This window comes from Accipiter gentilis, chromosome 2 (assembly GCF_929443795.1).
Source record: "Accipiter gentilis chromosome 2, bAccGen1.1, whole genome shotgun sequence".
Taxonomy (NCBI): Eukaryota; Metazoa; Chordata; class Aves; order Accipitriformes; family Accipitridae; genus Astur; species Astur gentilis.
This window is the reverse complement of record NC_064881.1, coordinates 7080723-7103963: the sequence shown is the minus strand read 5'-3', so window position 1 is coordinate 7103963 and position 23241 is coordinate 7080723. Positions and strand designations below refer to the sequence as shown.

General features: G+C 38.3%; 1 protein-coding gene across 4 annotated transcripts in view; it reads left to right on the top strand.

Annotated features, from left to right (window-relative positions):
• Positions 1-263: 263 nt before the first annotated feature.
• TRAPPC8 (trafficking protein particle complex subunit 8) overlaps positions 264-23241 on the top strand; it is a 57691-nt gene continuing 34713 nt past the window's right edge. For 2 of the 4 annotated variants that reach the window (XM_049818853.1, XM_049818843.1), the window contains exons 1-11: positions 264-508; positions 6692-6886; positions 9553-9636; positions 12497-12586; positions 13892-14066; positions 14459-14612; positions 15718-15805; positions 17282-17529; positions 18829-18944; positions 20289-20439; positions 21758-21858. In XM_049818853.1, coding sequence (XP_049674810.1) covers positions 352-508; positions 6692-6886; positions 9553-9636; positions 12497-12586; positions 13892-14066; positions 14459-14612; positions 15718-15805; positions 17282-17529; positions 18829-18944; positions 20289-20439; positions 21758-21858 — 1559 coding nt within the window. In that variant the 5' untranslated portion in view covers positions 264-351. The remainder of the gene's footprint in view (positions 509-6691; positions 6887-9552; positions 9637-12496; positions 12587-13891; positions 14067-14458; positions 14613-15717; positions 15806-17281; positions 17530-18828; positions 18945-20288; positions 20440-21757; positions 21859-23241) is intronic. The other 2 variants (XM_049818871.1, XM_049818862.1) reach the window with 1 other exon arrangement.

Below are 23241 nucleotides of genomic sequence, written 5' to 3'. Positions count from 1 at the left end.
CTTCCTCCCCCTTCGCGGCCGCTTCCGCCCGTGGGCGCCCCGCCCCGCCCCGCCCCTTTCGGCCAATCACATGAGCGAGCGCGGGGGCCGCCGGGAGCGGGCGCTACCTGAGGGGCTCCGCTGAGGCGCAACATGGCGGCGCTGGCCGGTCGCTGAGCGGTCCGTTGGCCGCGGCGTCGGGGCTAGGCGGCCGGAGCGGGACCCGCGGGGAGGCGGAGGCGGCAGCAGCAGCAGCAGCAGCAGCAGCATCATCGGCGGGCGGGCGGACGGGGTGGGGAAGCCGGCGGGGCCGGGCGGAGAAGAGCGGAGGAAGGTGGCGGGGCCGGTTCGGGCCCCCGGGCGGCGGCGGCGATGGCCCAGTGCGTGCAGTCGGTGCAGGAGTTCATCCAGGACTCGTTCGTGCCCTTGGTGGCCGCGCTGTGCAGCGAGGAGGCGGAGAGGCTCACCCGCAAGAACAGCCTGAGCTTCGCCGAGCTGGTGAAGCCCTTCTGCCGCCTCACCTCGGAAGGTCGGTGCCGGGAGCGGGGCGGGCGGCTTGTTTACACGGGGCGGGGACGGCGGCGTCCCCCGTCCCCTTCCCGTCCGCCCGGCGGGCGAGGGGTCCCGCCCGGCCGGAGCGGCCGCCGCCGCGCCTCCTCTGCCCTGCTGCCCGGCGAGGCTGAGCCGAGCGGGGGCGGGAGGCGAGACCCCTTCCCCGGGGCCGCGGCCGCCGGGCCGGGCGTTCCCTGGAGCTGCGAGAGGCTCTGCGGAGGCACGCGTTTGCCGGGGTCGCCCCAGGTGGCTGCTCAGTCTAATTTCATTCGCTCTGTTCTTCTCTGTGGAACCCTGGAAGTTGGGCTTCTCCCGGAGACATCACAGAGCGAGCGGGCGGCTGAAGGGAGAGGTGCCTCTAGATCTAGCTCTTCCAAACGGATTTTTTCCTTTCTTCAAAACGACTTATCTGGCCAATACTTGTACCTGACTCTTGCTGTCGATCTTGGACTTCACGCTTGCGGTAGGGCTGTTATTAAAGTACCCAGTCGTTGCAAGTATGGTCAGTCTTTCAGAAACATTAATTCTAATTTCAGTTGCAAGTCTTTGCTTTTTCTCACCCGTGGTTTCATTGTATATGCTTTTTTTGTTGACGTTTCTGTGAGTAGAACCTGTGCAAAGAGAAGGTGGGAATTGAGCTGGTTATGTGGAATAGGTGAAATGAACACGTTAGGGTAGTGGGGAAACTTGAAATTGACCACTTAAGAGAAACAATAGGATTCTTCTACTGTAATGTTTTAGCTTACTATCTGGATTATTTTTTTTTTAATTTAACTGAGCTATGCTTTTCAAGCCACTGCTCATCAGAATAGCATGCAGGAGAGCAGTTGGAATAGAACTGCTCGTCAGGATAGCAATGCGGTGACATTTGTCAGATCTGGTTTCTGACAGACCCTTAGCTCAGACTTCAGTCTCCTCATGTCATGTGTTGAGGAAACAGTGCGAGAAGGTGTAGCTTGTACTGTCACTTGAGTTAGATTTCTGCATTGCTATTTAAAAAACGGCACCAATTTAAAAGCTAGTGCATGTTAAAAATCTGCCTTAATTCCGTGGCAAGTCTTAATAACTGTAACCAGAACTTGTTTATAGATGTTTTTCACTTTGTTTAGCGACATTCGTGAGCTATGTGAGAACACAGCAGAGATAAAAATAATAAATGCAGAAGCTCACGTCCTTGGAGTTCTGAAGTTACTTAAATATCTCTTTAGGTTTTTCGGTGAAAGGATTTCAAAATGCATCTAACAAACAAAACCAGGGAGACTATTCAAAATGAAGCATTCACTGTGAAGAATACTTAATTTTGTTATCACTTAGTTGTAACTATTATTGTTCCAACTATTGTAACAGTTAAGGAACTTGCAAACCTGAATTAACATCAGTGTTCTGGGTGTAAATACAGACCTTGGCAGTATGTCCGTGCTTATAAACCAAACTAGTCTTCATCCTCTTTTAATAAAGGAGTTAGTTATGGCTAAAGACTAGACTCCCTCCCTTAATGTAATGTAAGACTTTGAGCTTATTACTTGAGAGACTGACACTGGGTCGATTTCTGCACTTGTCTAAAAACTTGTGAAGGAAAGCTCCACTGTTTGATTTTCATAGTTTTGTATTGATATTTGATGTTTCTGTAACTGGTCTTCTGCAAGCTTTGTCACGTAATGTATAAATGAACGCCCTCATGAACTGCATCTAAATCCCTATGACAAGAGTTTTATTTTCCTAATTTTGCAGCTGTGGCCATTGCAATGAATCTTTGAGAAGGGGCATTCTTGCTGTTCTGTGTAGGCTGGCTAACTTTGACAGCCTGAACCATCCTGTTCAAAACCTGACCTGAGGTCAGATAACCAAGAAGCTGAAGCTTGGTACAGTGGGTTTTGTGACTGCACTACTCTCTGTGTATTCTGATTAAACAGGCCACAAGCCTGACTGCAGTTCTTTACTCCAAGTGTGACTTCCTCTTCTAGCTTCATGGAAGAAACATTACTGCATGCTGTATGTAACTTCTTATGGTGAAAGCCAGCATGCATGAGGGAAGGGAAAGCAGTACTAGGCATTTTCTTCAGGCAGAAGAGTAGTTCAGTGGAATAACACTTCCCATGAGTTTGTATAACGGTAAGCAATTTCTCTAGCTCCAAAACTTATGGAGCTCTATGGCAGGGAAACCTGCTTGTTGGAGTCTGTACAGACACTGTTGCATAGTGACACTGTTAACTGTACCCTGTGCACAAGGCCTGGAAACATAGGATAAGTTCTTAAATTGCTCTACCTTAATAGGTTTGACCAGACTTAGCAGTAAACCTTTTCCATGGTGCTTTTCATGTCCAATTAAGAGGACGAGAGGCATGATTAATGATCTGATCACGGTACTGCAGAATGTGTATATGTTTACATACCTCCACAACTGTGTGTTTTGCTGCATGAAATGTTGTCCTTTTTTTATTGATACTCCTGTCTACTTAGTGGCTATTTCATTGAATTTGTAATGTAAAAATGGGTTGATCAGTATTTAATCTCTTTAGAAGTAAGCTGTCCCTTGTACTTGTGCAAAACTTTGAAGTACGTGTGTTACCTCCTGAACTCTTCTGTAATTTGAAGAGCTCAGTCACTGATTTGCTACTGCATTTTTAGAGTCCTGTTACAATACAGATTTTTCTCTGAAGTTTAGGATTTACGTAGCTTAACAGCTCGCTGAAGGCTGCGTGTTCATCAGCTTTCTTGCTTAGAGAAGCAGTGTGGTTATGAAATGAATCTACCGATTTATGTGCCAAACAGTTTTGATACACAGAAGACAAAGCTGAGCTTTCTGCTGTGCATGTATCACTTGTCCTTCATGTGTCAACAGAGATGTGAAGCCCCAGACCACTGCTTGATTCTTCAAGTAGTGTTAAACCTCATGCTTCTTGTGGTTTTTCGGTCCAAGGAGACAAGATTATATCTAATTTCAGGTAGAACCCCACAAACGTGTATTTCTTAACTATGGTGTTTGTTGGTACCAATTGATGCCTAATTAGACACATGTATATATTGTATAGGTCAGTTTTCTTTAAAATAGCATCCTGCTTTTAAGAATTTTTAAAAATAACTTTCTGAATTAATACTGTCTTGGGAGGGAGACTTACAGTGTACACTTCAACTAGCAAGTGTAGGTTTTAAGAGTAACCAAGGCTATCTTAACCAAAGTGGTTTATGTCTTAAAAAAAAAAAAAAGGGGGGGTTGGGGTGGAAGCTTCCGATAACTGTATCTGATTCTAAGCCTTAAATATATGCTGAAAGCAAGAAGGTATAATGGGAACACTGCATTTATTTAATGAGCTTGGTTTGATGTTAGGAATTCCTTGTTCATGAGTACCTTAGTCAACATCTGAATATGCTCAACTTCTGATGAGAAAGATCTTGTGGTAGTAGTAGTAGTATATATTACAACTTCTGGCAAAATGCTTTCTGAAATGATCTTATGAACACTTTAAGGAAATGTATAACACTACAGATTTTTTTTTTATTGGGGATTAAGGCAAGAGTGTTGTGGGGCTCCAGGGGTGTCCTTTATGTCAGTCCTTAGTGTGGCACACATGCCAGAAATGTCATCTGCATCCTGTATGGAAATGTGTTTGCTCTTCATTATTATGGCTGTTGGTTATATTTTAGGAGAGACACCAAGTATGTGTTTTAGTGTTACAGCTGCACTGGTAAAGGCAAACTGGTTTCTTAGTTGTTAGTCCCTCCCTCTTCCCTTACATTTGATCTTTTCAGTAATCATGTGGCAGTAGGGTTGATAATTTACCTATATGATAAGATGGGGAAAAAAAACCCTCCCCCCTTCAGCTTTCTAGTAGAAATGCTGAACTGGCTGAGTTAAGCCAGCACAATTGCCCTCCTCTGTGTTGATACAGCCTTATGATGAGCTGGGTCAATCTGAAACTTGCAGCTGAAAAAAAACACCACAGATTTTTAGGTTGTTTTGAGCAGGATCAGTTCTCTAAACTGCTTCACTGTGTTTTTTCCATGTGCTCAGGTGTTGGCTGAAGGTTGGGAGTGAATGTGTGACTGAGGAGGGTAGAACTATGCCAGTCCAGACTTGAACTGCGATAGAAACCTTTAACAGCTAAGATGGACTGTAAACACATCTAGTGTGATCTGGCTTGGGTTAGTAGTTGCTACTTCCGAAAAGGCTTGTGGAAAAGGTATGGAGTGCTCTTCAGGCTGGAGGGGATTGAAGACTCAGTTTCAGAACTTCACGGTGTGAACTTTGTGGTTGGTTGCAAGATGAGGAGAACAAGAATTTTCACTTGTGCTGCCCTTTATATGCTATACAGTGATTTGTGAAAACAAAATGCAGAGGAGTCGAGGGCTGTACTGTGGGGCACGTGGTAGCACCAGGTGTCTTGGGTAGACAGACACACACTCAATGTGCCCTGACTGCACTTAGTCTGGCTTGTGTGGTGGTGCTTGTGATTTGAAATAGGGAAAACTATGTGAAAAATCAGAGCTGGCCCAAAATTTTAATGTCTGTTGAAAATGTCATGAATAATTTTTTTAAAAACCGATGGCTTAAGGGAGCAAGTTTCACAAAGATTCTACAGAAGGAGTTCTGCATTTACAAGTTGTGTGAAGCTCAAATTATTGCTTGTGGTAAAACGTAGCTTTAAGATACAAAAGAGATTTCAGCCCAATCAAATTTTAGTGAAAAGATCATAGACCTAGATCTTGCCTAGAAAGGCAGGCCAGTACACATAGGTGTAAAAAAAAAACCCCTTAGTTTTCCTGGGACTAATCACTTTTTTGCTTTTCAGGAGACAGACTTTTTTTGAAAAACAACAAAACCACCAAAACAAAACAAAAGCAGGAACTTGGGGAATAAAAGCAATCACCATTAAAGAAAAAAAGTGATATTTGTCAGCTAAACATAGAGCAAATAAGAGCATCCTGCATATAGCTGTCACAGTTACATGGAATTTCAACTTTAACTTTCAGTTAAATACCATTGTTCATTAATCATATTGCTGGACTTTGCCACGGTGTCCTTTAGGTTTGGTATTGACCCCTTTGCGTGGGCTTGGGACTCTTTCTTTGGTGGTATTTTCTGTCTGATGGCTTTCTTGGAGAAGTTGGTCTTAAAGGGGGGGGAGGGGGGATATTTTTTTGTATGTCATACAAAGCCAAAACAGCATAACTTACTGTGTGCTAATAACATAAGGCTGGTATCACCCTTTTAAAGGCTCATTTTAATAATGAATCTGTTTATTTTTTGGAATATTACTTTCATTGGCAACAGTCTGCATCACTTTTTCTAAATAAGCAACCTTTCCACACCACCAACTTACATGCTGTCATAAACACTAGGTCCAAGGATGCTTTCACTGCATTGTTGGGATTTTTTTTGAGGCTGCATGCAATAATCCACTATTTGTCAGGCAAAATTCTCATGCATAATTCTGAAATCAGTATTTAATACTCATAAGACTTTTTCTGGTTTTTAAAAGTGAATCAGGAATGCTGCTGTTATTAATGTTAACTTTTATTTTTAATTGATTAATTTTAACCAAAAGTTTGTCACTCAAGAAATAACTTCAATAACTCACTTTTAAGATAAATCAGTTGTATGATGCTGTTTAGAAAACAGGGGAGTTCTAAAACCATTTCTTAAAAAAACCCAAACAAACTTAAGATAATCACACTTTAGTATTAAAAATGAAAGCATATGTTCATTTTGCATGAACTAATACTATGCTATCCCTGTCAAGTTTCTTGAATGCTATTATGCTGTATTGGGGTTTTCTCGGAAACTGGTGACTCCTTGGAATGTGAGATGTTATGCGAAATCCATATGTGGTTACTATAGGCTTTCTGTGCAAGTTGAGTATGTTCCACAAGGAAGGGAGTGCAGCAGTGTAGGGCATGCATTTTGAGTACTTTGTTACTCTGTATATTCTCCTAAGCGAAGATCCTATGCTATGTTTTCATCAGTCTGCCTAGATGAACCTAATGTTGAACATGAAGTAATTTTTTGTTCTTGCCTTCCACTCCATTTTTGATACTGAAGTGTTATGAACTGAGAAAGTAATCTTTAAAGAAAAAAAAAAATCTGTTGGTGAAATACTAATTTATGGTAACTATTTTAACTGTTATACTCCTCAACAAAGACTTTTTTCTTCTTTTTTAGTTCACATGCGAGATCCTAATAATCAGCTTCACATAATTAAAAATTTGAAGATTGCTGTCAACAACATTATTACTCACCCACCCCAGCCTGGTGCCATTCGAAAACTTTTGAATGATGTTGTATCTGTCAGTCAGCCTGCTGAAGGACTAGTAGCTAATGTGATCACAGCTGGAGATTATGATCTCAACATTAGTGGTATGTAATGATATTGTATTTTTCATAACTTAAACTGGAATTTACTGTAAGGTTTCTAACCTTGATTTCAACTTCATCGCATGTATGAAAATTACTCTGAGAGTTGATCAGTTTTGAGTCATTGTTTTTACTGAAACTTCACATTTATCAAATAGTTTTGGTTTTATATAATGCTAAAAAGTGGCTAAACTTAGTAATTCTTAATTTAATATTTCCTAATGTTATGATTCTTCTGAACTTGTGTTAAATGATCACATTTTAATGTAGAAAATACTCATGCTTTGGTTGTGTTAATAGCTCATCAGATGAGAGGGGTTTTCTTGTTACAAAACTGATAAACTGATTTGTTATACTTGGCCGAATAAATATCAGAAAATATTTATAATGTTAGTACTAATGTGCAGCTTTATGTTGAAGTTAGTCTTCCTGACTTCTTCTGTTTTTACTTGATGCATAGAGTTTATAAAGTTGTCATAAAAGTTTAAGGAAAAAAGGTTTTGAGGAAAGGTTTGCGATTCCTTGTCCTTTTTTTTTTTTTGCCATGAAACTCAGTGCTTCATATTTTGCTGTCAAAATGGCTAGAATATTCTAAAAATGTTTTTTTTAGATCTCCAAGGGATAAGGCCTTCTGAATAATACTAAATGAGACCTGATGTGGAGAGCTGAGAAGATTAAACTCCTCCCAATTAAGACCCTAATCCATTAAAGCCTTTGAGTACATACTTAATTCAAAGCATGTATGCATTGCCCTGTTTAAACATGAGCGATTTATTGTACTTAAAGTTCAGCATGCAGTGAGGAATTTGGCTCTGCTATAGCAAAAGACTGACAAAACTCCATGAGGATTAGTAACTGATGTTGTCATAGTATGTTGATTTTTTTTTTTATGTTCATGATGAAAAACTTGAATAATTCTACATCTTTAATACCTAATTTACAAGCACATCCTCAACTTGATGTGAAATATTGATATTAAAGGAAAAGACTTGACCCTGGAAGTTCTAACTTTTAAGAGCTATTGGAAACTGCACCCTTTTTTAGTTTGTGGCCTTGTTTATCTGTGGAATTCGTGAATTGCCATTTTTTTGTGAAATTTTTTTTGGAGGGAAAGTCTGCTTCAATTCTAGAGACTGGAAGACCCTAAGAAAGCAGAATGATTTCAATGAAGAGACTTTTTCATAAGATTTCTAATGATCTCAATTTAGAATTGAGGTATTGGAAGAAGGGAAGAAAAATAGTGGCTATATCAAGCCATGCTTTGTAGTTGCAGAAGCAAGTAAATCTCCTTTTGTTTTCCTTATTTGCTGCTGGAGCCTCAGATGTACAAATTACCATACTTGACTATCTTCTGTCTCTCAGTGATTAGGTTCTTATTTCCATTCAGACTGGCTGTATGCTTATGTGACAGAGAGATGTGTAAGTTGTTTAAGATCATACAGAAGGACAAAATCATGTAACAACTTTGTAGTTTTGTGGTACTCCATTTTAGGGCTTTAGCACAAAACGCTGGCATTGTTCTTGATGATGAAACTTGGATCCCATTACATTGTAGGAGGATGTGAGGTAGTCCCTAGCTTGTCAGGTGGAGTTCCTTTTCTAATTGGAAAACTATGAGTATTTACTAAGAAACTTATTTTTTCCGACTTTGTTAGAGCGTTTTATTGAAAACCAATGGAAGCATTAATTCGTGGCAACAAAAAATAATCTTTTGGCATGGAAATGTGAAATACTCTAATCTGTTTTGTAATTAGCTCTTTCTTTTGGTGGATTAGTTTTCTAGGATAGCAATATTAAAACATATTTCCTTAATCTTTAATGATGATCAAGTGCAGTCCATGTTGAAGGAAGACACAAACATTGTTTAAGAAGCTCATGTATGAGTGTTTCTGGCAACTGGGATCATGATCATGCTCTTTTTAGAGAAGTTTTGGAACTGCTGTGGTGAATTGGTTGAATTGTTTGTAATCCTTCTTTGTTACACATGTTGTTTAATAGTCTCATACTTTCATAATCATCTTGTACTGAGAGACCTGGTTGATTGCTGGAAGGATGCTTATGTTCAGCCATGCCTGTTTCTCCCATGTCCTGGTACATGTGGAGAGTGAGGAAAAGTGATCCCACTAAAGACTTAAATTTTTTTTTCTCTCAAATAAGTTTTCAGCTGGATCACTTCCCTGGCTATGTTTGTTCAGGGCTGCATAATGCTAGTGCTGTCATGCAGCAATGCAGGAATATGATGGACATAAGGGAGAATGTTGGGGTAACCACTTTCAGCAATTAACATTTTCAGTTACTTTAACAGTAGTACTACAGGCTGGGAGATCTCAGAAATTAGTGTCTTACATTTATAGTATCTTCCAACTAGAAAAATAGAAATAATATCTAAATATAACTTAAATCTTTACTACTTTATAGATTTACATTTTTATTTAAGCCCAGAATTTGGGCCGAACCAGAAATGAATATTGAATTCTATTAAAGTACACTGTCAAATGTTGAGGATCCTGAAATGTTCATGATTAAGGTTAGCTGGAATCAAATGTCTTCAGTCCCTGATGGGACTGCATGGTATGGATTTTCTGCTTCATGCTACCAGAGCATAAAAGCCAATAGTGTGTTTGCACCTGACCCTTTTTAGTATAATAATACCATGTTTTTTCTATCAGATCGCTCAGTTAAAGCTAGTGTTCCTTGGTACAGTAATTGGAAAGAGACACTGATGGAACTGAACACATCCACGTTTTATTCAGGTATTTTTTGTGGTTGGTGCCAATTTGCCAAATTGCCCTTTATTCCTTTTCCATGTGCCCCATCCACCTTTCCTTATCATCTGCTACAACTGTTTAGCACTTTTCTTGGCGTAGATGTGTGTTCCTCCATTTTTTTCCCCCTAAATGAAAAACTGTTGGTGATGGTTGTTTAATTTTTCTTTTAGTCACTTTTCTACTCCTGTTAATCGAAATCACTTGGTCTTTCCATATAGTCCATAAACTCAGAGTGGTGGTGGGAAATGACCTGATGCTGTAAAAGCACTGTCTTGTTTGATCCTATGGAACTGTATACTGTCACTGTTCTGTATTTCAGATGTAAATACTTTCTGCTTCTCTATAGAAGTTCCTTCTCAGGGGATAGTAGCGCTTTTGAAATTGGAACTGAATTGCTGACTGTACTTAAAGCACATGTGCCTCTGCTATATTGATACTCTATCTGGAGTATGACTCAAAAAAAAAAACAACTTTCTAATACATTTTCACCTAGTTTATAAGACTTATTGCTACCAAAACGCATTGGTTATTGACTTCTCAACTTAGAGTGAAGCTCTGTGTTGTGGTCTGAGCCAGATCTTTATTATTTTCAGTTTTATATATTAACAGAGTTTATGCCTTTGGTTAGTAATAGCTATCCTTTCAGTAGTGTCTGTTCAGCTGCTGGTAAACGCCTTCCTTTCTGAATGTGCTAGAGTACCAGTTATCTGTGAAATTCATCTTGGTCAGTCAGGTAGCTGAAAAGTACAAGACTTCGTGAAGTAGACTTCTCATTCTTAAGCTGTTATGTATGAGCATTACTTATCTTTTCTTAACAATTTCTGAACACATTAACAAGTCTGCCTAAACTTCAGTTCTGCTTGTTTAGTATACTGGAAACATGTTACTGGAAAAATGCAAAACATACAGGTTTCTGTACCTAAATGACACAGTGTTGCTATGCACTGCTATAGTGTGTTATGAAATGTTATGTCTGTGAAAATTTTTTCAAATATTGCTTTTGTTTTGAATATGATGGATGTTTATTATTTTAAATATCTACTATAAATGATTACAGCCCTGTAAATGCTCGAGTGAATACTGTTAATATATGTTGTGGTTGTGTAGAGGAAATCCAGTTGCTTTTGTAGCCACTTCCAAGGTTCTTAATAGGCTGAATGAGAAAGCGGGAGGGGGGGAGGGAAACACCCCTCCTGTGTCAGATTTTAAAAACCTTTTTTTTGCTGTGGTTCAGCTGTGAAACAGAAATGGAAAACTGAAAATAGAGCTTGAAACTAATATGCAGTTGAAATTTCTGCCTTTAGTTTAATATTGTTTGGTTTGAACCCGAGTTACTATAAGGCTTTATAGTGTTATACTTGTGAAAAATATGCACAAGTCACTTTCTCATGGTTTGTTTTTAATAAGCTGTATTTTCCTCAATTTAAATAGTTTGCATATTTACATGTAGAACTTAATAAAGCCAAGAGCTTTTTATACCCTAGATGAATGCTCAGAGAGCAGTTGCTAGAAAGGCTATAATCAAAATTTAGAAGTTTACTTCCTATTGATCTTTATGTGAGTGAGATGTGCCGACTTCCAGGGTGAGTTCAGTTTTATAAAGTGTGACTACATGTGGCTTCTGTGTGGATGAAGCTGATGTAAGGTGGCCTGACAATGTAGGATTAAACAAAATGCATTAACTTAATGCACTAGAAGATAACTCCAACATAAGAATGAAACTCAATTTCTTAAAGTCAGCTAAGAAATCAAGGTGGTGGGTGGGGTTTTTTTGGGGGGGGAGAAGATGGGGGAGGTTTACAAAGTGTTAGAAATTCTTATGTTAGTTAAATCAAGGAATGTGTTTTCTTGGGGGCACATAAAGAAAATACATACCTTCAGGATTCCTTATAGTGCATGTTTTTCTGTACTAGTTATTGTTTTCTAGTTTGCAGGTGAGTTTACACTGGATTCCAGCTAGTTCCAGTGTGAAACCAGGTTACTGGGAATGGACTGATTTTGCTCTGGGGCCTTATTTCCACTCAAGGGAAGGAGTTGCAGAATTGAGATGGCATAAAACAGAAATAATACTTCATTGCTTGACTGATAGTTGGAGTGGAGAGAAACAGACAAGATTTTTAAGTTCACATGGTCTTTGGATGTCCCAGACATACTTGTTTTGTTACTCTTAGGAAAATGAAATCCCTATTGTAAAAGGGCATTTGAACATTGCAGGTTAACATTAAAAGGCATTAATGGCACAACTCAGAACTGAGCTTTTAGCTCTTTGGATCTCTGTTTTGCCAGCTGACAGCTGAACTGTTTATTTTAGCAGGGCAGAGGAAGGGGACTACTGTCAAGCCAAGTCATAACACTTGCAAAAGCTTTAGACAAGTTGGCAGGATAGGGTTCTGGTAATCCTTAGTTTCTCTACATACTCAAAAATTAATTTTGCATCTTGGTCAATTCTTATATTGCTAGCCAAGGCAAATTCAATGGCTGTTAGAAGAATTTTTGTTTTCTTTCCCATGTGTGTTTAAATGGGTGATAAGGAGTAGTTACCCTGACAAGGACTGAATACATGTGAGCCTACAATATTGAGGAAGTTCAGGATATTGAGGATATCTTATGCTTAAGATACTATTCAGTTTCACAGGATTTCATTCAAAGTGTTACTGTTTTTCCCACTTGTGTGTATTTTAGATGCTTTTTCCTTAGACTGTTCCTCCTTTCCCCTGCCATGCAAACCTTGTCAGAGTTAGCAAGCCTTGCTTTCAGGTGTAGTCTTTCATATTTCCTTTTCATAAATGAGTAAACACAAGTTTCACTGAATATTCTAATTTGTCCATCTTATTGTGTATTCCAGCTACTACTCCTTGGTTTGAGTCTTACAGAGAGTGCTTTCTTCAGTCCATGCCTGCATCAGATCATGAATTCTTAAACCACTATGTTGCTTGTATCCTTTGAGTGTTACAGACCTCTCTAGTGACTGCTGTTAGAGCTAGCTGCAGAAATGTAATGTAGGAGACTTTCAAATTTTGCAATAACTTTTTGCCATCTTTTTTCAATATGTCTAACTACACAGACTCATTTCATAAGGGGGTCAGAGTTTTATTTGTGGTTAGTGTGTTTTTTTTCTTTTTTTTAAAACCACACTTTTTTGTGTCAAACAACTCCTAAGTTAATACCTGTAAACTAGACTGCCTCATCCTAAACTGCTTTCTGCTGTAGCTCTTCAGGTATCTGCTGACTGTCCCTTATGTACAACAGAGGCTTGTGTGTTTGGGATGTACCTGCTGCTTTTTTAGCTTTTCCTAGCAGATGGAGGGGGGAGGTTGGGGGGCGTGTTTTGGAAAATTGGTGAACTTTGAGCTATTTTGGACAAAAAGAAGTCTGGAAAGATGCCTAAATGCTTTCACTTTTACCAAAACCTAGGCCTGATTTGCTTGTCTACAGGGAAAATAAAAATATGCACTGTTTCATGAGGTAGCTGCTGTTTAGCTTTACGATAATTATAATGCTGCAGGTTTCATAACACCTGCTCTGTTTCTAACTCTTTATTGTACTTTATAATTTCAGTATGGTGAAACAGTTATGTTAGTAGCCATTAGAGAGAACCACTTGTGCAGAATTAACTTGGTAAAATATTGATTCTGGCCTTTGACTTCTGAAATTTAGTAACATTTAAAGTAGAACTTGATTTCTGGCTTCTCTGAATTAATGTCTTCAATTTGGTGGATAGATGTAGCAGAGCAGGATATTCCTTAATGATTGTGTAGTTGCATTGAGGTAAAAATCTGAACACTTCTGCTTTTTAGTGAGAAGATGTTGCTGTGTATATGAATACTGGCTGTTACTGTTGCTCAGGTGATACTTTAAAGTCCCAACTCTCCTTGGAAGTTGAAGACTGAATTACACTGGGGGTGAATTGCAGTCATATGTTTTATATGTGAACAGTTGGTCTGTATCTAAAATCTTAAATGAACTATTAGCTATTAAGTATCAGCTTAAATTTGGATTCAGTGTCAGAACTGGAGCAAACTCCTGTTCATCTCATGTTACAGATGTTAATTAACTGACTGTTTAAATAGTGTTTTTTTTAATCGAGACTAAGACCAAATTCTGATTGCACATATTTTTGTGGTGGTGTGTTTTACAGGCTTAAACATTGTACTTACCTATCTTATTTCATACACTTCCTATTTTATGATCAGTGGTTGTTCCTGGGTTCTTTTGGTAAGTGTCCTTAACATGAATTCAGGTATGCTTGTAGTTTCTTCTAGTGAACCAGAGCCTGTGGAGCAATTTCTGAAGCTGTCTCAAGAACAACATCGAATTCAGCATAGTAGTGAATATTTATATCCCAAGTGGTTTATACCAAACACGCTTAAATACTATGTGTTACTGCACGACGTAAGCACAGGAGAAGAACAAAGGTGGGTCTTCTGCATTCAGTGAACTTAAAGATGAACTCTTTGACTGAAATGTTTGCATTTATAAATTATAGTGAGATTAGACATACAATAGGATCCATTAACTAGTATGCTGACTATTATCAAGGCAGATTTCCTTAAGTATTATTTTTAGATCTTCTTTTTGTGTTAATATAAAATGAAAGGATTAGTCCTAGCTTCTTGGGGTAGATGCTTTCTTTCCTGACTCGCTGAACTAATTCTCAAAGATTCTCAGTTTCACTCTTGCATAAAGGACTGCTTTAAAAATAGGAGAATTTTCCTTTTAATCCTTATGGATAATAGTCTAAAATAGTTTGTTGCTGTACACGCTTAGAATAGAATTGGTTTGATATCAAGACAATTTATTTTTTCAGAGCTGACTCCATTTATGAAGAGATGAAGCAGAGGTATGGAACTCAGGGTTGCTATTTGCTGAAAATAAATTCTCGGGTGTCTAATAGAGGAACGGATGAACAGATACCAGATCCTTGGAGTCAGTACCTTCAGAAAAACACTATCCAAAACCAGGTATTATAGTATTCTAAAAACAATATATAAGGTGCATATGAAAGCCCATTTTAGTTGTGTTAAATTTTGCCTTAGTATTATCTATGTGTTTTTACAGAATGGACTAATAGACACACTTCTGACATAGCCATGACTTTTTGTGAGGGTATAAGATGATTCTTCTTAAGAAACTGTCCTCTGTGCTACTTAAATTGACAGTAAGGAGCACTGAAATACTAGGCTGAAATAGACTGAAAGAGTAGAGTTGTGCTTTATGCACTGACAAGAGCAAGTAACCTCAGAAGTGTCCTATTCATAGTAACTTTCTACCTTCATTTTGATTAATTTTCTTCACTCTCAATGTTAGTGGGTTTTTGTATAGGTCTTCTGTATTTCACTAAACAGTGTGGGTGTGTTGTTCTGTGGGAGTACGTGTGGTTTTTCTGGTAACTTGCAGCCCAGTCTGGTCTGTCATCTGCTAAGATGGCAAATGATAGTGTGTGTTAGCTCTTGAGTTCAGTTTGCAATAAATGTCTGTATTTTTTTGGCTTCAGGACCAAAAATATTCCTTCTTGAGTTTGCTTTTGACTGACCTGCAGTTTTAACTGCATCTGATTAAAAGGGGTTTTTTGTGGAATCATAGTTCTTTACCAAATCTAGCTGGCACTGGAAAGTCAAAACCTCTCATGTTCTGTAAGCCAAGAGGACCAGTAAGTAATGTTCCACCATAAACTAATTAGATTTTTTCTTTTTTTCTGTCCCATGCCAACTGTCCAACATAGATGACTTTTTTGTATGAGCTTGTTCAAGAATTGCTTTAGGGAGCATATTTTCACTGCTGTAGGCATTGCTGTGTAAGTGTTGGAGCTGCTTGCGTTAGTTGACAGTAAAGCTATTTGAGCAAGCCAGAAGATACTTGCTTCATTTGGTGAATATAACTTTCATCTTTACAATAGGACAAGTTCTTAAAGCATCACAAACTACTTAAGAAATTAATATATATGAACAAACATGCTTTCTTAATAATTCAGTTAACTGTTAGTAAAGTTAACAACTACTGTTGACTGACTTGTGCATGTGCTCTAGTGTTCTTAAAATTCTGACCTTTTTTCCTTTTTTCTGGCAGGATGGCTGTGAAGATTGTCCTTATACTGTCATTTCAAACAAGAATACTGATCACTTGATATCAGATGGCTTAGACAGTGAAATTAAAGGTATTTTTATAGCTTCACAACATTGATGTAATAGCATTTATACAGCTGTCTCATGTCTTGGACAGTAATCACTTGAGTGGTCTGTTAGGGAATTCAAAGTACTAATTTTCTAAGTGCTCAAAGATAATGTAACCTGGTGTTCATGAAGCAAAATGCTGTGGTGCTGATCTACTGGATTGGTGGTAGTTGGTAGATGTATCCTTAATGAGATGGCTATTGATATAGAGGACTCATCTTTTGTAAGATTAAGCATATTGTCTGCAAACTCTGACAATTAATAAAAGGTAACATAGGATTAATGGTTAATTTTTATTATCCTAAAAATTCTGGTTAGTGTGCTGTAGCTTGGAAGCTGAGGGGTTTTTGTCATTGTTCTTGGCTTTAAATCTGGAAATGACTAGTGACTTACTTTGTAGATTGGCTGGAAGAACTTGCCTCCCAGTTGAGCTCATGGATAGCAGAAGACAGTAAATGAAATTGAGTGCAAATTAATGCATGGCCTTTTAAAATTTTTTTAAGCAGCTGTGTAGGATTCAGATGAGAAGCATCATCAGATAGGGAAGAAGTGGAGGTACCCCATGGTGTCTGGCCTGATTCAGCCCAGATCCTTCATACATGACTTGAAAGGCACAGGAATATCTAGTGTATATAGGAGAGCCTGCAGTTGCCTGAAAAAGTGGCTTTTGAGGTCCCTACAGCCCGGATGTAGTCTGCAAGCTGCTGTTTGAACTTTACGTACCCAGCTTTATACTTCATGAGTAATTAATCCATTACGGATTTGCTTTCACAGCTCAGCTTTGCTTGGTGCTACTTAGGGCCAGATAAAGCAAGCTGATTTTCTTATTAGAAAAAAGGGAATAATAAATAAGAGAACTATGTAAGTCTTGGAGTGAAATGGTGTCTTGGTCTAGTTCAGAAAGGTAGATGCGACAGTGGTCAGCAGCGCTTCTCAGTGAACTAAGAGGACTTCAGAGGAGTTTTTTTACATCATGATTGCTTGGAAGGACATGGAAAATTAGTTTTGTTTTTTTTTTAACCTTAAAACATAAACAGAAAAGAGTATATAGATCCAATGGAGCTGTTGTTGTAGTTGCTGCATTTCCACCTTTTGTGAATATTTGACTTTGATGTTAATGTTTTCATACTTTTCCTTCAATGTTGCTGATATTAGTCAGTGTACATGGGGTTTCTTTGCGCTGTAGTTGAGAACCAAAACCATACATATTTAGCCATGTTGTAAGTCCTGAGATTCCTTGAGCTTTCTGAAGAATTTCAGGAGTGATGTAACACTTGGGTAGGACTCTCCTGCTGTCTGCTCTGCATTGATCTGTAGTGCAGAATAACTTGTGAATAGCTTTGCTTAACAGAGTTCTGATTAAGGAAAACTTTAAAGTAGCTTAATAAAAATGACATTTAAAACCCAAAATGTTTAAGTAACTTTATACTTATTGGGGATTTTGTTTCAAATTTCATTAGATGGCCTGTCAAATAACTTTAAGACTCACCCCCTTCAACTGGATCATCCCAGCGGCAGTTTGGATAGCACTGATTACGTGAAGGCTACTGCATCATTGCAAGACTCAAAGAAATCAAATTCTGGAACGCCTCATGGTGCTTGTTTAACGCTCACAGATCACGATCGAATTAGACAGTTCATACAGGAATTCACATTTAGGGGACTTTTGCCACATATAGAGAAGACAATTCGGCAACTTAATGATCAGGTCAGTTTACTCTCAAAAACACTTTGTGCCGTAATAAGAAAAAACAGTTGGGGTATAAATCCAGTTATCCAAAAATCTGTTTTGAAATTATTACTTCCTTCTGCATCTTAATGATTTGATGATCTTATTGAAAACTGTAAGTAAATTTAAGAGAAATAGCTGAAGTTATCATTTTAACTCAATTTGTCTTTTAAAAAAACAAAAACCAATTTGTATCAACAGAGCATCAGTGCAAGGTGGCTTCTTGGTGAAAGCCTGTCTGAACTGTTATCAGCGATATCTGTCCTTGTTCCTAAGATCTTAATATTTTATGCTTCTGGACGATTCTGGCATGGGGAACAAAATGTACTTTTTGTGTTTCAACTTTAGAATGGTCTTAAACAGCTGGAGAGATGGATTGACTTACATTAATACAATCAAATTACTGTATTTAGCATTAGACTTGGACACAAATATCAGTCTGTTATCTGAACTCTGTATTTTGATTGAATTGTCTGTTCAGGTTATAGTTTTAAGTATGAGGGGTTTTGAGACTAAGAATCATGTCCTGTAAGGAGTACTCTCTCCCTGAATTGACTTGTGGAAGTTTGTATATGCTGACCATGTTTATGTTTGGAAAGTTTTATGAAGAAACAAAAAAAAGTGCATACATAAAGTGTAGCAAACAAGCTTACCATTAGGAATGTAGTACTACATTCCTAGTCACGGTAAGAAAAGCATGATGTTATGATTTTTAAAACTATCTTTAAAAAGAGATGTAGTTTGCCTTGGATCTTGAGAATGGTAATTCCCTGTGGAGGTTTCCTCGTTAGTGGAAATTATCTAAAAGAATAGAGTTGTGTAACCTTGCTTGCAGGTATGACTGGTACCCTTGACACTTGAAATCACTGTTCAAAATGTGGTAATGCTTTATGTGGGTGGTGATGGGGAGAATATTCTCTCTTGAAATATGTACTTAGTCTAGATTTTAGATTGGACTAATACCAGAAATTAAGACATTATGTTGGATTTCAAACAGATACATCAAATATTTCAGTTTTTAGGATTGAGATGTCTGCAGCTTACAGCAACAATAGTGAACCTCAGCTGTCTGAAATAGAATAAACAAATGAATTGCAACTTCTCAGTGTCTGTGATTCATTCTAAAGAAGTGTGCTTTTGGTTATTTTGTTGTTTTGATTTATTTCTGTTTTATGGGAAAAATAATCTAGGAAGCCTTAATGAAGCTTGGGTTTTTATATTGGTTTATATTAGTGTATCTTTTGCAATGTAGTGCTCTAATTCAGTGTCTTTTTGCAGTTAATATCCAGGAAAGGCTTGAGTCGATCACTGTTTTCTGCTACTAAAAAATGGTTTAGCGGCAGCAAGGTTCCAGAGAAAAGTATTAATGAACTGAAGAATACCTCTGGTTTGCTGTAAGTAATTTCAGTCTTACCTTTAGATCTAAACTGAAAATGTACATTTTTTTTTTGGGGGGGGGGGGGGGGGGGGGGAGGGAGGTGAAAGAAAGCCTGTGTTTATTTGATGGTGTTCTGCAAAGTGAACTACATGAGCAATATTGTAAAAGACTTTAATTGGAGAAATCGTGAAAAGTGCTATGCCTAAACATGTACAATAAAGGAGTAGCAGAACTTAAAGGAAAAAGGGTTAAAAGAAAGTGTTTACAGAGCCATCTTCCTGCTATACTTACAGTGAAGCTTTCTAAGTTACAAAGAATGTATATTTTTAAGAGTAATAGTAATAAAAAGTTTTGGTCTGCCATAGGGGATTTTTTAAATTAGTACAAGCCATTTCTTTTCTTATTTAAGCCAAACCGCATGTATAGGTGGGTTTTTTTATGTAACTATGTAGTTTACTGCAGTTAAGTATATTGCTTTTACAAGTGAGAGCTAAATTAAGGGGAATTTCATACCTTTTGCACCTGTATTTTACACTAAAACCAGCTTTTAAATTTTACCAGAATATTCATTCTGTATGCTTTGTAATTTTCCTCTATGAATGAGGATGTATAATCATGAAAAGCACTCTCTTCAACCGTCTTAGAAGTATAAATAGTTCTTGGACATTACCTAGCCAAAGTTAATGTCCCTGGACATTACATACCACTTTAAATTTGTGGGTTGTGTGTCTTTCGATTAATAATCAAAATGTTGTTAATTTTGGCTTTCTGCATTGAACTTGTAAGCATGGTTTGCTTCCTGCAAAGTTTGACTAACAAATGTTTGTGAAAATGTATTCTATCTTCACTGAGGTGATTTGTATATATTTGACTAACTGGAAGTTAAACTAATGCTTGCAGAGAAGAGGAATTTGCCCAGTGTTTTGGCATAAGGCATAGTTTTTTAGTGGGATTTTTCTTTCAAGAGAAATGGGGAGAAATAACTACAGCTAGGTGAACAAAGTCTTATTTTTTTCATTCTCATACAGCTCTGTTTAGCTCTGACAGTTAATCTTACTGAGCAGTTTGTGATAGCTGCATACTTTTTTCAGTATTTCTTGGCTAAGAGGAATGCTTGCTTTGAATGTTAGTGGAACAGTGAATCTTGTTAATCAGAAAGTAGGGTATGAAACCAAGTTACGTGCGGCAGAAAGGAAGCAGCTTCACTCTTCATAGCTATTTTTTGGGTAAGGCTGAAGCAATGCAGTTTTTATTCCTACTTTGTGAATAGAAATTAAGATGACAAGGGACAACATTATAGAGCATGTCTTGCTCTATTTATTAAAATTATGACTTTGAATTTAAATATTTGTATTTATAGGTATCCACCAGAAGCACCAGAGCTTCAAATCCGGAAAATGGCAGACTTGTGCTTTTTGGTGCAACACTATGAACTTGCATATAGCTGTTACCATACAGCAAAGAAAGACTTCTTAAATGATCAGGCAATGCTTTATGCAGCTGGAGCACTGGTTGGTACTTCACATAACATAAACATTTTGTGAACTTTCCTAATAATCTCTAATATTTGTCTGAAGGTAACAATGCGATCTCTTCCCTCCACCTCCAAATTTATAAGGGTCTTGCCAAATTTGCTGCATATCTTTAGCAAATCCTAAAGTGTTCTTGCATCTGTTGGCTGCTGTTTTATGAAGGGAATAAAGGTGTGAATAAAAATTGAAGAGTTAATTCCTAAAATGTGAAATATGGAAAGGACAATACCTAGAATGCAACCTCCAGCAAAATGGATCTTTAAACTTTTGGTCTGATAACTCAAACAGGTGTGAAATAATTTTATAGTATCTCTTTTAGACTTTAGCAAAATACTTATTTGACAGGAGGTCAAGACTATGTCACTATAAATATGGTATTGTACCACTTTTTTTTAGGACTCTTGAGGGATATAGTTTGAGTATGTCACTGCTGAATTTCACTTAAACACATATTCATTAATTTCTCTTGAGATTGAAGGTATATGTGACTAAAACAATTTTTAAGATAAATGGGAACACTGGGGAAAAACAAGTTTGTTTTAACAATTTTTAGAAGCTATGTTTTGTAGGCTTTAGTCTGGTTAACTTGCTAAAATTTGAAACTTTGTGGAGCTGTGGAAGAGTTCTTGTACACTGTCCCATCTTGATGTAAAACATTCATATAAATGTTTATTTTTGCAGTACAATTTTGCAGACAGTGGCTCTGCATTTGGATAACCTGAAAAGTTACCTTAATTTCTTAATGAACGGTTTGTGGAGCTCTTAATTATGAATTTTTGCAACCTACAAGTCTTAGCCTTTACTTATTGCAGAAAAACTTTGCTATCCTATCTTCACCCCATAAGGAAAGAAGTAAAATTTCAGAGTGTGTGTTTACTAGACTTTCCTTAGAAGCTGAGAATTTAAGCAAAACTTAGAAAACAGTCCTCATCTTAAAATAGATGTTAGTGCTGCTTTATTAGAAAGACTGTTCTTGCAATAGGAAACTATCTCTTGGACTTGTAAAGCAGTACTGAATCAATGTTTCTGTATATTGTCAGGGGTACCATCAACTGGAAACACTTCTGTGAGTGTGTATAATTCTCTTGCTGTTGTCTGGTTAATTACAAGCAGAGCCATAAATAGGCTATTGTATTAAACCTTTTATCAGTCACAGTGTGTTGGGTACGCTTTTATATGCTAGTAACCAATTAGATGAAGATCTTGAACTAGTAGCTGTTGAAACGTGTTTCTCAGCATTTTGAGCTTTATAATTTGTTGAAAATACTGCAGTGTCAGTAGTCGATTTCTCTTGTAGGAAATGGCAGCAGTATCAGCTTTTCTTCAGCCTGGAGCTCCTAGACCATACCCTGCTCATTATATGGAAACAGCAATTCAGACCTATCGAGATATCTGCAAGTATGTTGTTTACTTCAGTACTGATCCAATGAAAGTTGAAAGACCTAGTGGCTTAACTTTCTTCCCCTGCACAGTGTTAGTGGCAGCTGACTAAAAGATCACAGAATGATGGTAACTCTTTAGAGTAAGATACGTTAATTTATCTAGGATAACATGGAAGGGGATCTGTTCCATTCTTAACAGAGTGCTTATTAAACTTGTGTATTGGATTTACCTGGTAAGATTTTGGTAGTGGGGTGGCTGCAGGTTGTCTTCTGTGAGAAGACAGCAGGACCTGCCTGTGTTGGACAGAGCCAGTTTTCACCCAGCTCCAAAATGGATGTGCTGCTGCCCAAAGCTGAGTCTGTCAGCAATGCTGGTGGTGCCTCTCTGATAACATACTTAAAGGGTAAAAATCACTGAGCAGTAGCTGTGGGAGTGAGAAAATGAGAGAAACAGCCCTGCAGACACCAAGGTCAATGAGGGAGGAGGAGAGCGAGGAGGTGCTTCCCTGCAGCCTGTGGAGAAGACCATGGTGAAGCAGGTTGTCCCCCTGTAGCCCACGGAGGGCCACAGTGGAGCAGCCTGTGGAGGTCCCAGTGCCAGAGCAGGTGGATGTGCCCTGAGGGAAGCTGTAGCCTGTGGAAAGCCTATGCCAGAGCAGGTTCCTGGCAGGAGCTGTAAGCTGTGGGGAGCCCACACTGGGAACAGTCTGTTCCTGAAGGACTGTACCCCATGGAAGGCACCTATGCTGGAGCAATTCTTGATGAACTGTATCTGTGGGAGAGACTCCATGCCAGAGCAGGGGAAGAGCGTGAGGAGGAAGAGCAGCGGAGGCGAAATGTTATGAACTGACTGCAAATCCTTTTCCCTGTCCCCTTGCCCTGCTTGTGGGGAGGAGGATGTAGAAGAGTTGGGAATGAAGTTGAGCCTGGAAAGAAGCAGGAGTCAAGGGAAGGTGTTCTAATTTCGCTTTTATATATCACTAGCCTGTTCTGTTATTAATTGGCAATAAATTAATTTAATCTTCTCCAAACTAAGTCTGTTTTGCCCATGACTAATTGGTGAGTGATCTCCCTGTCTTTATCTCAGCATGTGAGCTTTTAGATCTAACTTTCTCCCATTGTCTTGCTGAGCAGGGGGTGGGATAGAGCAGCTTGGTGGGCACCTGATACCCACCAAGGTCAATCCAGCATAACTGTTTCTGGCTGTTGGACTACTTGTTTATCATTTAGGTGGATCATATTAGTTGGTATTTCTATAAATACAATACTGTCTTCAAAAATGCTTTCTAGCTTTGACTTTCAAGAAGCTGCTGTTACAGTAGGATAGGACACTTAATGTGTCAATCTGTATGTGGTTGTCTTGCAGGGGAATGAACTTAAATGTATTTTACTTTACAAA